The sequence below is a fragment of the Eptesicus fuscus genome, chromosome 19 (assembly GCF_027574615.1).
Source record: "Eptesicus fuscus isolate TK198812 chromosome 19, DD_ASM_mEF_20220401, whole genome shotgun sequence".
Classification (NCBI taxonomy): domain Eukaryota; kingdom Metazoa; phylum Chordata; class Mammalia; order Chiroptera; family Vespertilionidae; genus Eptesicus; species Eptesicus fuscus.
This window is the reverse complement of record NC_072491.1, coordinates 53,439,082-53,454,830: the sequence shown is the minus strand read 5'-3', so window position 1 is coordinate 53,454,830 and position 15,749 is coordinate 53,439,082. Positions and strand designations below refer to the sequence as shown.

The 15,749-nt window shown below is 54.3% G+C and overlaps 1 protein-coding gene and 1 long non-coding RNA gene across 2 annotated transcripts in view; one reads left to right on the top strand and one right to left on the bottom strand.

The window, feature by feature from the left end:
- Window positions 1-326: 326 nt before the first annotated feature.
- Window positions 327-2,316, bottom strand: LOC129147260 (uncharacterized). The gene is made up of 2 exons (XR_008554638.1): window positions 1,905-2,316; window positions 327-1,639 (listed from the first exon to the last, which is right to left on the bottom strand). It is a non-coding gene; the product is annotated as an uncharacterized LOC129147260 (long non-coding RNA).
- A 12-nt stretch (window positions 2,317-2,328) lies between these two features.
- The window catches only part of CNGB3 (cyclic nucleotide gated channel subunit beta 3), a 67,620-nt gene continuing 54,199 nt past the window's right edge, over window positions 2,329-15,749 (top strand). The window contains exons 1-4 of the mRNA XM_028137826.2: window positions 2,329-2,911; window positions 3,373-3,581; window positions 10,693-10,743; window positions 13,837-13,923. Of these exons, the coding sequence (XP_027993627.2) occupies window positions 2,683-2,911; window positions 3,373-3,581; window positions 10,693-10,743; window positions 13,837-13,923 (576 nt within the window). The 5' untranslated portion in view covers window positions 2,329-2,682. The remainder of the gene's footprint in view (window positions 2,912-3,372; window positions 3,582-10,692; window positions 10,744-13,836; window positions 13,924-15,749) is intronic.

Sequence of the window (15,749 nt, the reverse complement as noted above, 5' to 3'; positions counted from 1 at the left end):
AATGCTCAGATGCCCCAAAAAGAACGAGGTACAGTAGTTGAAATTTAGCTGCATGGTTCTACCTCAGTTTTCAGCATTTTGGCCATGAGGCAGGTTTGCACAGTACAAGCTGGATGATTAAGAGCAATTATATGGTCAGTGAGGGCTTTTAGATAAGTCAGCAAAAAAAGCATTCCTGGGTCTTAGGGCTTCAGTTAGACCTTTGGACAGTTTGAATATCTGGCTTTGTGGCTAATGATCCAACAACGCTCAACTTCCCTTTTTATAGAATTGTTCAGTGCATTGAGGCACATCAAATAAGGTCAAACAGAAGTGTAGACATGTGGTCTATTTAGTCAATAAGCATTTATTCAGAACCCCGCTGCCTGAGGTCTTATGGAGGCTGAATATGCTCCGAACTTGACCTTGAGAACTTCGGTCTGTGATGCTGTCAGCTACGTACAGGGCTGCACACACCCCACGGTCACCGCTGACACCTGCTCACGTCGCCAGAACTGTGTTTCGAAGGCCTCGTGGGCGTCACAGGCGAGGCCCACCCACAGACAGACTCGCCTTTTCCATCCACTGTCACCACCGCAAGCCAACAGCTCCTTTTGAATCCCCGTGTCACGTGACTTCATCTTCGGGGATCTGGTCTCTCACAACAGAAACCTGGCGTTCTTCTCAACTCTTTCTTCGGGTTCGTCCAAAAGATCCGGAAAGTTCAGAGCCTTTGATTTCTGCCTGTAAATCGCTCTTTATTCTCTTTTTCCCTCATCGGCTCTAATCTCACCGCCTGCACGCTCCCCGCTCCTCTTCTCCAAAGCGCCCACCTGCTCTGCACCTGCGTGGCTCCCTTCAGCCTGCGGCCGATGCAGGCGACGGAGCAGCCATCAGAACCTGGCCACTCCCCGCCCCGCCACCCAGCCCCAGGCGCGCCGTTCCCGACACGTCGAATGTCCTGTCCACCTTGGAGCGCATTGTCCTCACAGCCTGAAAGCCTCCTTCCATTTCTCCGTGGACGCCCGGCTAAGCTTCTCAGCCTGAGACGCTCTGTCTGTGCAGCCCTCACGCACCCCAGGCCGAGTCCCGTGTGTGCGTGTCTTTACGGCTGATTGTTACTTAGTTACTCACATCCCTGCCTCCCGTGAAGCTGTGAGCATCCACCGGGGACTCTGGCTAACGCATCTTCGTTTCCGATACATAGAGACTCAACAACTGTCTGGCGGGGGAATCAACGTCTAGGTACACTAAGGTGTTAAGAAGAAATCTGTGGAGCGGTACCTATAACACTTCTTACTCATCCGGAAGAAGGGTTTTTCGGGTTTTGTGGACCTAATGTCCTATTTCCATCCCCTTTAAGGCGTACTGGGTCTCCTCCCACCACCTCCGCCTTCGCCGTTCTAGAGACGAATCTGAAAGGTCGTAATGGACACAGTTGAAGAACCTTGATGCTCGCACAGGACTGGTGACAGTTGCGAGAGAAGTGAATTATCCTGTGATAGGCAGAAGGGAGAGAGACACCGCTGGCCTGGGAGCCCGCAGCAGTTTCGGAGAGGCTGTGTTTGTGGGCCTGGCCCAGAGGGTCGGGTGGGTCACACAGCTTCTCATTAAATGGAATCCTCAGGTTCCCGGTTCCACGTGAGCCCAGGAGTTCCAGCTGGAAGCAGATGAAGAGGGCAGATGTGGATGTGAGGCAGTGAGAGTGATGGAGGCTGTGTGGGCCAGGAGGCCCAGGTCAGACCTCAGAAGGAAGGTGGGGAGTGAGACGAAGCCTGTGCGGAAAGTCAGATCCTTAGGAAATCACTTGCTTACACCGTGTACCCTGTACTAGCTGTTTGTATGCTTTTTTTAGAAGGAAGTTCATTAAAGGACCAGTTATCACAAACTTAGTGGCTTAAGACAGCGCCCATTTCATAGCTCACAGGTCCTTAGGTCGGAGGGCTGGTGGTTGGCCGCGTTCTTGCCACAGGTCTCACAACTGAACCAACGTGTCAGCCAGCTCCTCACCCGGTAAGCCCTGGTCCTCCAAGCGCTGGGAGGAGGTCATGGCGGACACGAGCCACTGTGAGCACACACAGAGCGGGGTCACCGCCCAACTGATCCTGTGATCCCGGGGGGCAGGGACCATTGTCAGCCTCCCTAAGGATCTCAACTGTGCTTAGAAACTCAGGGAAGCAATCAAGGAGGGCGCCCCGCCCACACGCACGCCCCGCCCACAGACGCCACGCCCACACTCATAGAGGCCACGCCCACGGCCATAGAGGCCACGCCCACGGCCATAGAGGCCACGCCCACGCCTCTGTGCGGGTCTGTGCCTGCAGACGGACGGGGGAGTGGTTGGTGGTTGCGGGCGGCAGGGCAGTCAGTCAGAAGGTTGACCGCAGCACGGAGCGAGGTTCCCCGCGGTTCCGGACTGGAAGGCTGCATCGTATTTCGTTCTTAAGGGGAAGAGGCTAGCATGCAGCCGTCACTGGAGTTTGGTCCATGTGCCGAGAGGGACATTTTGCACTTTACTTGTCCATAACCTGAAGGACACAAGCCCTGACTATTTACGCTCCAAGGTGTCTGAGACCCACGCCTGCGTTCTAAGCACCATCTGTGACCCTCCGGGCAATCCGCTCGGGGGCTTTCACCTGCTGTTTATTTCTAACTTCCAGTGATTTCAGGACCTGGATATTTTCATGAATGTCGCCATTTTAAATGTCACAAAAAGCCTCCTCTGCCTGTATTAGGAGGGGGAGATTCTGGAATGTTCTGACTTCAACCAAGCCAAGCTCTCTGCTCCTGAAGCTAACCAGCCTCCTAACAACACTTTCCTCTTTTCCCTACAAAGCCCAGCCCGCAGCTGCGCGGTCCGCCCCGCAGGCCGGGCCTCCGGAGGGGCGGCCGGAGCGAGGCCGGCTCCCCGGCTGCATGGACTCCGGCTCAGGTACGTCTCCTGGCTCCTGGCGGGCGGGCCGACCCAGGGAGGCCCGGGCCCAGTCAGGTGGTTCTGCTCCCTGCCCACCTGAAAGGCTCTGCCGACTCCCCTGCCCGACGTCCTGCTCAGGCTCCTCAGCTGGGTGGCTCCGCCTGGGGAGCTGGGGCCGCGAGCAAGTCCCCCCACAGGCCCTGGGAGGAGGAGGGCCCCATCAGTCACACCTGCGGGGGGTGGGGGGGGAACCTTTCCTGACTCATTGGGCACCGTCCTGTGGGCACGACTCGGGGTCCCCTTCTCCACGCTCCTTCCGACGTGGGAAGAGCCGATAAGGTCCCTGGCCCCCGGGAAAGCCGGCGGCTGGGGGGAGCGCTGTGCTGCTGGAGCACGTGACCCCCCCACCCCCGACCCCCGACCCCCGACCCCCCAGCTCTGCGGGCGGGCGGCGCTCGGTCACGCGGCTGCTCCTCCAGACGCGCGCTCCCTGCTGTGGCTGCTGCTGGTGGCCGCCGCCTGCGGCTGGAACTGCTGGCTGCTCCCCGCGCGCCTGGCCTTCCCGTGCCAGACCCCGGGCAGCGCGCGCTACTGGCTGGCGGCGGACGGCGTGTGTGACGTCATCTACCTGTGTGACGCGCTGCTGGTGCAGCCCCGGCTGCCGGCCACCCGCGGAGGCGACGTCATAGTAAGTGGTCAGGTGGCTGTGACGTCATAGTAAGAGGTGGTGGATGTGACGTCATAGTAAGTGGGCGGGCGGAGGCGACGCGGGCGGGGTGTCAGCTCCGAGCAGCTGGAGAGTCACAGCCTCTTGGGAGCCCATTGCCCTCCCGGCCCGCTGGTCGGATCCAGCAGAGCAGTGAGGACACCAGAACCGCAGCAGCTCCCCCCGCACCCCCACCCGCAGCTCCCGCGCCTGGGGCGCTGGTCTTGGAAAGGAGAGGAGGGTAGCGCCTTCGCTGTGGGTTGGGGGCGGGGGCGCTGGGAAGGGCCGCGCCAGGAGGAGGCGGCCTGGTTCTCGGCTTAGGGACCCGGGGACACTGAGGCTTCAGGGGGAGGGCACTCGCTCAGGCCTCAGACCCAGGCGGGCATCCGGCCGGACTCACCCTGCGCGGCACTGGGTGGGGCGAGCTCCTCGGCATTGGGTAGGACGCGAGGGTACAAAGGTGACGTGGTATGAAAGGTCAAAACCGGACGGGCTTACCGGGATAACTCAATAAGCACCCAGCACGGCGCACGGGGCGTGACCGATACTCTGGGGCTCGAGCCTCCGAGTGCGGGTTAGGAGCCGTCTTCTGTCCGTTACAGCCTGCCATTCACCTCAGCACTTTAAAATCAGGCAGAAAAAAATAAAAAATACAATAAAATAAAATCAGGCAGGTACTTCATCCGCGCTGCTCGCCCCCCGGAGCCCGCAGCTGTGAGCTTTGTGGAGACCCCGCGCGGCTGCGCATCACGGGCCCGCACCCAGCAGTCTGCCTGCAGCCGCACACAGGTCAGGTCCGGGTGCTTGGAGCCGCCTGGGGACAACCTGGCTGGAAAGGGAAGGAGGGGCCCTGGCCCTCGGGTCAGAGTGGACTCCCACGCTGTCCAGTGCACTGGCCACGAGCCATGTGTCCATTCAAATGTAAATCCTAATTAATGAAGATGAAATGACATGGAAAATCCTGGTTTCTCAACCACACCACCATCCTTCCGGAGCCCAAAACCACTGGTGGCGGGGCTGCCTGGCAGATAGCACAGAGCGAGGCCTCCCATGTGAGATCCGCCATTGGGCGGTGCTGTTGGGAGAGAACCATGAACACCAAGGTCTGCACAAGAGCCAGACCCCAAGGAGGGAGCCACGCCTGCAGGCGCGCCAAGCACAAGCAGGATCAAGCCTCGGTGGTGCAGCTTTTAATTAATACACCACGGGCCTGTCTTCTGTTCACACTTCGCTTTGCAGCTTTCTCCCCAGAACTGCAGCGCCTACTCAGAAACCAGCTGCCTGCTCTTAAGGCAATGGTCTCTGGGACTCATTCCCCGCTGCGGGACTGCACGCCCAGTCAGCTAAGGCAGACAGAAGGACGTTCCCATGAGCACAGACCCAATCTACAGCCTCTGCCCCTCGCCTCCCCCAGCTTCCTTTCCAACCAATGCCATGTGCCATCCTTGCTTCCTGCCCACCGGGTGGCCCAGAGCAGACCCGCCAACGTCACAGTAGGGCAAGCAGAATGACCAGGGAGTGGCACTGTGTTCTTCTGTATTTGGGGGAGAAGAGAGGTAGGTTTCTTGATCGCCTCAATATTCTCTTCAGAGTCTCCAGGAGATCTTAAATTAGCAGAAAGCTGGAAGGACTATTTTGGTGACTTTTTAAATGTTATTTGCTATAGAGTGCTTCCTGTACTTGAAATCTCTCCGAGAAAGGAATTCTAAAGGCCAGAGCTGACGCTGTAGCAAAAATGTATTCACAGCACCACTCCTGTGGAAGTCAGGCCTCAGCGCTCTCCCGCGCCTGCCCAGGCTGAGCGGCCGCGTGATGAACGAGGATGCTGGTGGACAAATGGGAAGTAAACAGCACACACGGAGCTCATTTCAACCTCCATTAGATGCACCAGGGGGAGGAAATCAATGTTTGACAAATGAAAATGACAGAACCAGTAAGGGGAGCCTTTTATTTTCCATTTTCTAGGAGGCCTTTGCACACAATGGACTGTTGAAACCTGGAAAAATAACCAATGAAAGCACACTCAATAGGCTCTATTTAAAATGCATTATCACCAGCTACAAATGTAGAACAGAGATGAATTGCCTTGTTTGTTCAAAAGACATGTAATGGTTTCTTTAATTTAGGGAAGGTCATTTTCGCCTTCGAGACTTGATTACACTTTGGAAAGAAGATACGCGAGTTGCCAGTCGAGCACCTGACCGGAGAGTCTCACTACCTTTCCCTCATCCACTCATTCATTCATTCCTTCACTCATTCATTCATGCATGCATGCAGCAAGCGTTTATCAAACACCCTCTATTGCCAAGCATCCCAGGGCTGGAGGATGGAAATATTAATTCCCCGGGGCCTTGAGGGGAAACAGAAAAGTAGCAAACAACAGCTTGAGATGCTGAAGGTCCCTGCAGAGGGAGCTGGGGGGGAAGGGAGGCGGGGGGGGGGGGGGGGGGAAGGCCACAGGTTTTCCATCCTGTGGAGTAGTTTCCACAATGGGCTGCCCTAACAGACAGCAGCATGCTAATGAGAGAGCAGCATGCTAATGAGAGAGCAGCAGGCTAATGAGAGACCAGCAGGCTAATGAGGGACCAGCATGCTAATGAGGGACCAGCAGGCTAATGAGGGACCAGCATGCTATGAGGGACCAGCAAACAGCTGGTCCCGCCTTTCCTTTATGGACAGCAGTGGTGGAGCGGAAGTAACAGTGGGATGGTTGGCTAGGAGCTCTCATGCCTGCAGTACTTTGCAAAGACCAGGGACACAGTCAGTGCCCTCCCGTGACAGTGTCAGCCAGGCCTGCCTGGAGAGACCGCCTCTGAGTCACTGTTTATAAACTGACCCACCAGGGAGCAAAGTAACCGCTCCCTGCTCGGTGCACTGCGGGCCTTACTCAGACTTCCCTTACTTCTTTGTTAAATAACAACTCAGCTAATTGGGATGAAGTAGAAACAAACATCAGGGTCAAGCTGCATCTCTGAAACTTACGAACAGCATCACTTGAAGAAAATAAATGCACCCTTTCATTGAACACCATCATTTTCATCCATAGAATGGGAATAATAGGACCCCACTCACAAACCCCTGTGAGGGTCAGAGAAGACAGCGTGGGCACCTGGGCCGGGGCCTGGTGTCTGGAAGACTCGCGTGAAGTTGCTGACCGATCAGAGGGATGACATCCGCACTTGCTCCTCCCTCTTGTCTCCTGGCTGTGCATGTCGCTCTCGCTCTTTCCTGAGGAGAGGGTTTTGGGAGCAGGCCAGTGTTCAGCCCCTCTCTCCCGGGATCGCAGAGTCTGCGCAGAAAATGGTGGAGGGGTCAATGGGTGGCAACCTCGGTCCGAGGACTTTCTTTCCTTGAGTAACCGTTTCATCCGCCATGAAGTTGTTGCAGAGGACATTCTTATTTTTGAAACACATCTCTCTGTTCCGTGTGAAGTTACGGCATTTTTACGATTGTTTAGGAGAAGAGGTAAATAAGTAAACATAATAATTCCTGGAACATTCAAAGAGTTTAGATGCATTAGCATACCTTCCCAAAGTAAGCCTCCCCTGAGGAATGTGCCTGAGAAGAGAGAGAATACACAGGGCAACATTTTAAAAGTAAGTGCCTGTGGTAACCCGTAAGCTGATCCTCATAAAACTAACGAAGCCACATCACTTCGGGCTCCAGAGGAGAGCGATTTAGAATCACTTCTGGCATTTCCATTCAGTCTACCACGCTGCAGTTTCATTTACATTTTTCAATCATAGGAGCTTAGACAACTCGGAAAGCAAAGGCACAAATGTGCTCCATCCATTCTGCCAGCTTTGGGGGGATAATTCGCCTTCATTTCTTAGCACTTGCGATGAATCCATCGGCCCCACTTAAGCTTCGAAGGTGCTCACGGATTGGTCCTAAGCTTGGCCCGGGTTTCAGCTAGCCTTCTGCGGATGCCGACGTGTGGCTCAGTGAGCCGTTTTACACAGTAAAAATCATTAAACAAGCATGTCTGATATATTTTCGGGTATATTTCTGTAACATTTAGTATATGTACATGGGCAGAATTCTAGCCAAAAGGGGGAGAGCAAAGGAGTGTGAGAAACCAAGATGGCGGCATAGGTTAAGCACCTAACCTGCAGCCTGGCACAACAATTTCAAGAATACAACTAAAGGTCAAAACGGACATCATCCAGAACCACAGGAAAGCTGGCTGACTGAAATGCCCACAACTAGAAGGAAAGAGAAAACCACAGGGAAAATCAGAGGAGCCATAGGAGCCTGAGGTATGGAGACACGGGTGCGCACGCATGTGAGGAGGACGGAGCCACAGAGGACGGGGCGGCTGACAACCTGGCCGGTGTTCTCTAGCGGGAAGGAGATAAAAGATCCAGATTGCGCTGAACCCCAGCTCTGACTGCACTGAACCCCAGTTCCGGGCGAGACCCTGGGGAGCCAGGCTCATGCTGGGGGAATCTGGGCTGTGGGGCGAAGGCACAGAGGATCAGCGAAAGGCAGAACTCCGGAGGCGCACACGTGAATGCCCGCAGAGGATGGACTGTTGCCTGTGCCGCTGAATTGCCCTGGTGGGGAGGAGACAGGGGCTCCGGACCGTGCTGAACCCCAGTTCCGGCTGCGCTGGGCCCCGGCTCCGGGTGAGACCCTGGGAAGCAAGGCTCATGCTGGGGGAACCTGGGCTGTAAGGCGGAGACGCAGGGGAGTGGCGAAAGCCAGAGCACCAGAGGCGCATGGGAATTCGCGCAGAGGATGGTCTGTTGACTGTGCCGCTGAATTGCCCTGGTGGGAAGGAAACAAAGGCGCCAGACTGCGCTGAGCCCCAGTTCCGACTACACTGAAACCCAGTTCCGGGCGAGAATCTGGGAATCCAGATTCATTGGGGTAGAGACTAGACTGTTTGGCAGCGGGCGAAGCTCCAGGGCGCTTTTCTCTCAGAGGTGTTTGCAGGGAGTACAGAGGGACACTGAGACCTAGGAACCTCATAGGGCGGGGCTGACGGGAAGCCAAGGCTGTAGGCTCCACCCTGAAACTCCGCCCCATCCAAGCTGAGCACAGAGGCTTTTACAATTTTGCAAGTCTAGTTGAATAAGGCTGTCTCCCGGCATAGACACAGCTGATCCTCACAGCCAATTGGACTGGAGGGCAAATCCTCCCAGTGTACCAACAGCAATCAAGGCTTAACAACACCAAGACTTTGCACTCAGCCCACAAAGGGGGGTATCAAGAGCGACCACCTAGGGAGATTGGGGAAGCTGAGCTATAGGGAGGCAGCTAAAAGGTGAAGACACCGAAGCAGGTCACGAATAGAAGGGATGAAGGAAAGTAAACTAATGGACGACACAGTGTTCAGAACCACATTTATAAGGTTACTTAAGAATCTTCTGGAGGACCGAGATGGCGGCATAGGGCAGACGCCTGATTGTTGCCTACCACAACAATTTTGAGACTGCAGCTGGAGGGCAGAGCAGACACCATCCGGAACAATGGCCAGAGGAGTTGCTGGGAGGGGGTTGATCAATGGGAGTTGGGATCGGGAAGAGGGGCCCCACTGGGTCCCGGATCCGGTTGCGCTCGCCCGGCGACTGGTCGCCGCTGCAGGCCCGAGTGCCACCGCAGCGACCTTGGACCAGCCCGCCGCTGTGCATCAGGCACACTGAAGCTTCACTGAGCCCGCCGCCTGGCGAGTTCCGCGGCGGCCGCCCCGGAGCTTTGAGAGGATGGCTGAAGGAATTGCTGAGAGGGAACTGACTGACAGGAATTGGGATCGAGAAGACAAGGCCCCGCTGGGTCCCAGGTCCGGGTGAGGCCGCGCATCCCTGGATCCGGGCAAGGCCACGCGCCCCTGGATCCGGGTGAGGCCGCACGCCCCCTGGGTCCGGGTGAGGCTGGGTCCCAGGTCTGGGCGAGGCTGCGTGCCCCTGGTCCCGGGTGAGGCTGGGTCCCGGGTCCAGGTGAGGCCGTGCCCCTGGGTCCAGGTGAGGCTGGATCCGGGTCCGGGTGAGGCCACGCACCCCTGGGTCTGGGTGAGGCTGGGTACCGGGTCTGGGTGAGGCCGTGCCCCTGGGTCCAGGAGAGGCCATGAGCCCCTGGATCCTGGTGAGGCTGGGTCCTGGGTCCGGGAGAGGCCACGTGCCCCTGGGTCTGGGTGAGGCTGGATCGCGGGATCGGGTGAGGCCACACGCTCCTGAGTCCAGGTGAAGCCGCGCCCCTGGGTCCAGGCGAGACCAAACCAGAGGGAGTCGGACCTGCATTACCACCATTGGTCCACCACCCAGAGCTGAAAAGTCAGTGCCGACATGTACACATAAGGAACTGGTGGACATTGAAATTGGGTCTCAAAAGAACTGTTGGTCCAGAAAGAAACTCACTACAGACTGATTCATTTGCCTGTCAGCATAACTATTATTGCTCGTCTCACATTCAGTTCTTATAAGTATATATCTAGTGACATATGATCTCGCTCATCTAGGGGAAATGATGAACAACATAGACTGATGAACAAGAACAGACCCAGAAACAAGGAGGCATCGATCGGACTATCGGGCCTCAGAGGGAGGATAGGGGAGGGTGGGGGTAGGGGGGAGAGATCAACCAAAGGACTTGTGTGCATGCATATAAGCCTAACCAATGGTTAAGGACAACAGGGGGGTGAGGTGGGGGGATGGGAATGGGAATGGGGGGTGAGGACAAATATGTGACACCTTAATCAATAAAGAAATAAAAAAATTTTAAAATAAAGGGGGAGGGCAGGGAATGGGTAGTGACTGGAACATCCTGCAGAGCCCTGAACTTGGACAGCCCAGTGGTCAATGGTAGAAGAGGCCACTTCCATGTGTACAAGTCACCATGCTTTGTCCGCTAATTAATAGCACATAGACAAGTCCTTCCTGCTATAACTAAATGTAAGGATCCAAGTTCAATGTTAGCATTAGTTCTTTTAGGTCTGAATGTTAGCAAACGCTATCCTACTCCTTTATCACTTACCACACATTTATTGAGAGCACCTACTATGTGTTTGACATTGTGTTAGAAACTGAAGAAACAGTATTTTTTAAGTGAGAAAGTAGTTTATTAAAACGGTTAAAATATAAATATATTTCAGATGGATCCCCATGAGCTAGCGAGGCACTACAGGAGTTCTACAAAATTTCAGGTAGGTGACTTACAAATGCAAAATTATTCAAGCAACCCATTGCCATTTTACTTTTAAGTCCCACCATACATTTCTCCCTGAAAACCTGCTTTCTTTCACAACTGAAGCCTTGGGAACAGTTTGCACAGGTGAGGTTTGTTAGAGGCTGTAGAGGTGTTTCTCTCTTTTCCGCGTCCAGCACGGAAAAGGAACGGGTCCAGTTGCTGAGTGGAGGAGCTGGGGATTAAGAAATAAAAGAAAGAGACAAGATGCAGAAATAGAAGCAAGCTGGGAGCCAGGTGGGACGCCATCCTCTCTGATGGAGAGGCAGTGACAACCCTGAGCCACGCAGCACATTTATTTATACCCCCAATACCAGGAAGCAACACCAAAACTTAGGATCAAAGGAGCTTATTTGCATTCTTAAGTAGGCCCCAGCATTACTGGATTTACATATCTAGACCCGCCGCTGCCGACACCTGGACAAAGGTAAGAAGTCAGAACTAAATAACACCACCCCCCGCCTTCTTGGGGAGGTGTAACCAAGACACGGCTCTGCCAGTCGCCTCGGGCTCAGCTGACAACAATTTAAAGAATGTCCATGTGCCTTCCCAGGCAGCCCTCTACAAGAGGCAACCGAGGTGGCACCTAGCGGTGCACGCATGCTTCCTCGAGCTGCAGATGTGTCTCTCCATGTGGGGGTCTTTACCGCAGAACAGAAGTCTGGGCCACACGGACTCTCGGAGTTCGACGTCAGTAAGGAGTGTGGCTGAGCCTTGTCCTGCCCGCACGGAACGCTAGCCTCATTCACGTGCCTGATGACGTAAGCGCCTACAGTTACTTCCCCTCCCCTTTCTCGTTCTGTAAAGAATGAGAAACACAAGAGAGGCTAATAGTTAAGCGACACGGCATGGCCTCTGCCTTCCCTCCAATGGCAGCATAACCTTGTTTTTTCACCCGCAATCATTTACAGCCAAGAGCTCGTTACCTTCCGTCCATCCCCCTAACTCTGAGACACAGGCAGGGATTTGGGGGTCACCCAACGTCACCCAATCTGGAGGAGTGAACTCCAACCTCCCATTTCAAGGACAATACTTGAGTGGCCTCAAATTTTCTTTAAAAACCCAAATCTTGGTTTAGGTGCCAAATTGTCCCACTTGCTGATGTATGGTGATTAGAATGCCTTTCCAGCTCCTTTTCTTTGTGAACAAGGCACCTGCTGAGATGCACTTGTTCAAAAGCTGCTCGACTGGGTGCATCTGCCGCGAGGACCGTCTCCTTTCTAAGTGCCCCAGGGCACTCCAAACTTCATCGCTCTCTCGAATGTGATGAGGGGAGACTTACTCCTGTATTTAATTGGGTTGATAAAGATAAATGGTTGCGTTTACTAGTATTTCGTTGTGGTCGCTCCTGCTTTCGCCTGCCCTGCGCCCTCCCTGCGGCACTGTGCACGAAGGTAGAGGCACCTTTGTGCTTGGCAACTGCACTCGCGGCCTGGCAGCTTCTGAGCACAGACGCGCCTCTCAGCCTGTGTCCCCAGGCTTTACCGGCGCCATGCCCTGCGCACAGCGCACAGCGCTGGTCAGCACCACTGAGTTCCCATCACGGAGAAGTGAGTCATCACACGACTCCCCACACGTGTCAACATCGACCGGAACGAGGGCCCGGCCGCTGAGAGAATCAGGGGGCAGGTGGATAGACAGCGAGTAAAAGCTTCATTTGGACAGATCGGTTTTTTACAGGTTAAAAAAAAAAAAAAAAGATGATATGGCCAGCCAGTGTGCTCAGTGGCTGAGCGTCAACCTATGAACCAAGAGATCACAGTTTGATTCCTGGTCAGGTCACATGCCTGGGTTGTGGGCTCTATCCACAGTGGGGGGCACGCAGGGGGCAAGTGATCAATGTTTCTCTCTCATCATTGATGTTTCTCTCTCTCTCCCTCTCCCTTCCTCTCTGACATCAATGAAAGCATGTTTTTTAAAGATTAATATGATCTGAACCAGAAGGCACCGCAGCGAGGGCAGCACCTGCCTTCCTCACCCAGGAGATGTTGTTAGTAGCTCCTCCTTTCACCCTCGGCTTGTCCTGAGGCTCAGCATCCGTAGGATAAAGCCCAGGGGTTTGATGAGATGATGCAGTTTACAAACCAGTACTGTTAGTCAGTGGTGGGTTTCTAATAGCCAGTGGGGAGCAAACCGGAAGTGCCTCTGCTCTTGAGGAGCACAGCCGCTGGGAAACGTTGGCCCAGCTCAGCGCCGCCCCTTCCATAATGTGGCCCCACAGGACGCTTTTCACTGCCCTTAATTGTCTTAAATAAATAAATGTTTTAATGTAACCCCTTTTCAGTGTCACCTAAAAGATAATGAAAGCGAATAATTCTCTTACGTAAAGAAGTGTGATCGGGCAGGCCCTCAAGAATGATGCTGTCATTCAGAATTACCAGGGGTGGGAGGCCAGGGTACAGAAACACAAGACAGACCCAAAATACGCGTGTCCGGTGGAACCGCACTGCAATGCAATCTCCCACCTCGACACCATTGGCTGGAAACCGCACAATTTCTCCTCCCCCACCAACAGCCTCGGCGCACACCTCAGGGCGGGCATTCACTGTTCACCTGTGACCCCAGGTGGACAGGTAGGAAGCCTGGAGGCGGCCACCTGAGCCCGCACCGTCGTCAGTGTGAGCGCCCAGAACTGGCGGAGCAGAAACATCACTGCAGGGAGTGTGCAGGGGTTTCAACTAAAATCTTTCAGCCCAGGAGCCCCGTGTTTAAAACTGTTCAAGTGTAGTCCCGCATCAGTAACCACGCCACCTCTGCAATACCTGGGCAGGTGCAACGGGGTCCTGCGAGCTCAGAGGCCGAGGCCCCCGGGGAGGGCTCAGAGGGCGTGCCCCTTCCCCCCCACTCCCCCCAGGCTCAGAGGGCACGGGCCTGGCTGCCTTGTCTCCAATGGGCTGTTGCTTCCAATGGCACCATGTGTTTACCTGCAGGAGGTTTTGTGTTAAGCGACACAGAACGGTGATGGTGGCTGTCAGCTTCTACATACGGTGGTATAATCCACGTCCAAAAAGCACGCGGACTCGACATAACCACACACGTGTTCTCCCAACAGCTGGATGTTGCCGCAGTGATGCCATTGGATGTGTTCTGCCTCTTCTTTGGCTTTAATCCAATATTTAGAATAAACAGGATATTGAAGGTGAGATAATTCTATTGATACTAGAGACCCGGTGCACAAAATTTGTACACGGGGGTGGTAGGGTGTGTCCTTCAGCCCAGCCTGCACCATCTCCAATCTGGGACCCCTCGAGGGATGTCCAACTGCCCGTTTAGGCCCAATCCTACTGGGATCGGGCCTAAACGGGCAGTCGGCCATCCCTCTCACAATCCAGGACTGCTGGCTCCCAACTGCTCGCCTGCCTGCCTTCCTGATTGCCCCTAACTGCTTCTGCCTGCCAGCCTGACCACCCCCAAACCACTCTCCTGCCAGCCTCATTGATGCCTAACTGCTCCCCTGCCAGCCTGTTTGCCCCTAACTTCCCTCCACTGAAGGCCCAGTCGCCCCCAACTTCCCTCCTCTGCCGGCCTGGTCACCCCTAACTGCCTTCCCCTGTAGGCATGGTCACCCCTAACTGCCCTCCCTTGCAGGCCTGGTCCCTCCCAACTGCCCTCCCCTGCTGGCCTGATCACCCACAACTGCCCTCCCTTGCAGACCTGGTCTCTCCCAACTGCCCTCCCCTGATGGCCATCTTGTGGTGGCCATATTGTGTCCACATGGGGGAAGCCATCTTTTACCACATGAGGGCAGCCATCTTGTGTGTTGGAGTGACGGTCAATTTGCATATTACTCTTTTATTAGATAGGATAGAGGCCTGGTGCATGGGTGGGGGCCAGCTGGTTTGCCCTGAAGGGTATCCTGGATCAGGGTGGGGGTTCCCTTAGGGTGTGGGGTAGCCTGGGCGAGGGGCCTGTGGTGGTTTGCAGGCTGGCCACGCCCCCCGGTGACCCAAGCGGAGGCCCTGGTATCTGGGATTTATTTATCTTCTATAATTGAAACTTTGTAGCCTGGAGTGGAGGCCAAGGCAGGGCGGGGCTGCGGAAGCTTGGCTTCCTCCATCACCGGGGGTAACTCAAGCCTCCTGCTCTCTCCAGCTCTGTGGCTGCCACCATTTTTGTTGGGATTTATTTATCTTCTATAATTGAAACTTTGTAGCCTTGAGCGGAGGCCTGGGCTGGCCAGGGTGTGCGGAAAGCTTGGCTTCCTCCATTGCCAGGGAAACTCAAGCCTCCTGCTCGCTCCATGGCCGCAGCCATCTTGTTTGGGTTAATTTGCATACTCGCTCCTGATTGGTGGTGGGTGTGGCTTGTGGGTGTAGCGGAGTGATGGTTAATTTGCATATTGCTCTTTTATTAGAAAGGATTCTTACTTATAATTATCTTGTTTTAATTATGGTAATCTTGAAGTGATTTAAAACATCCCAAAAGTACAATGTTCTTCCTTCACCCAAACTGTCCGTTTTTCTGTCATCATTGCTATGAATTTTAAAAACTCAGGAAGGAAACACATCATTGCATCCACTGCTGGGAGGTGACTTGGCTGTTTTCATTCTGTATCTCACAGCAGGTGTTTTATCACCGGAACAGGAATGCTTTGGTCTTCTACACACAACTATAGCTACAAATGAGTCTCATGTTTTATTCTTTTCCATTCGTCCGTTTTGCTCAGACAGTCACTGAATGCCTGGAGGACTGGCTGTGAAAGGAGAGAGTCCGATCAGACAGCCTCCCAGTTCCTGTACTCACCCAAAATTCTACAATCCCAGAAAATTTAGGCATACTTTTCCATAACAAAATTATTTACATAACATGGGTACAGCTCAAATCTCCATTAACAGGGAACTAGTTAAATAAATTGTGGTACATCTATATAATAGAACACACTTTGTGATGCAAAAATAAATAAAGAGAAAGTTTTCCATGAACTGGTATGAAAAGACCGCCAAGATAAATTGCTGAGTGAAAAAC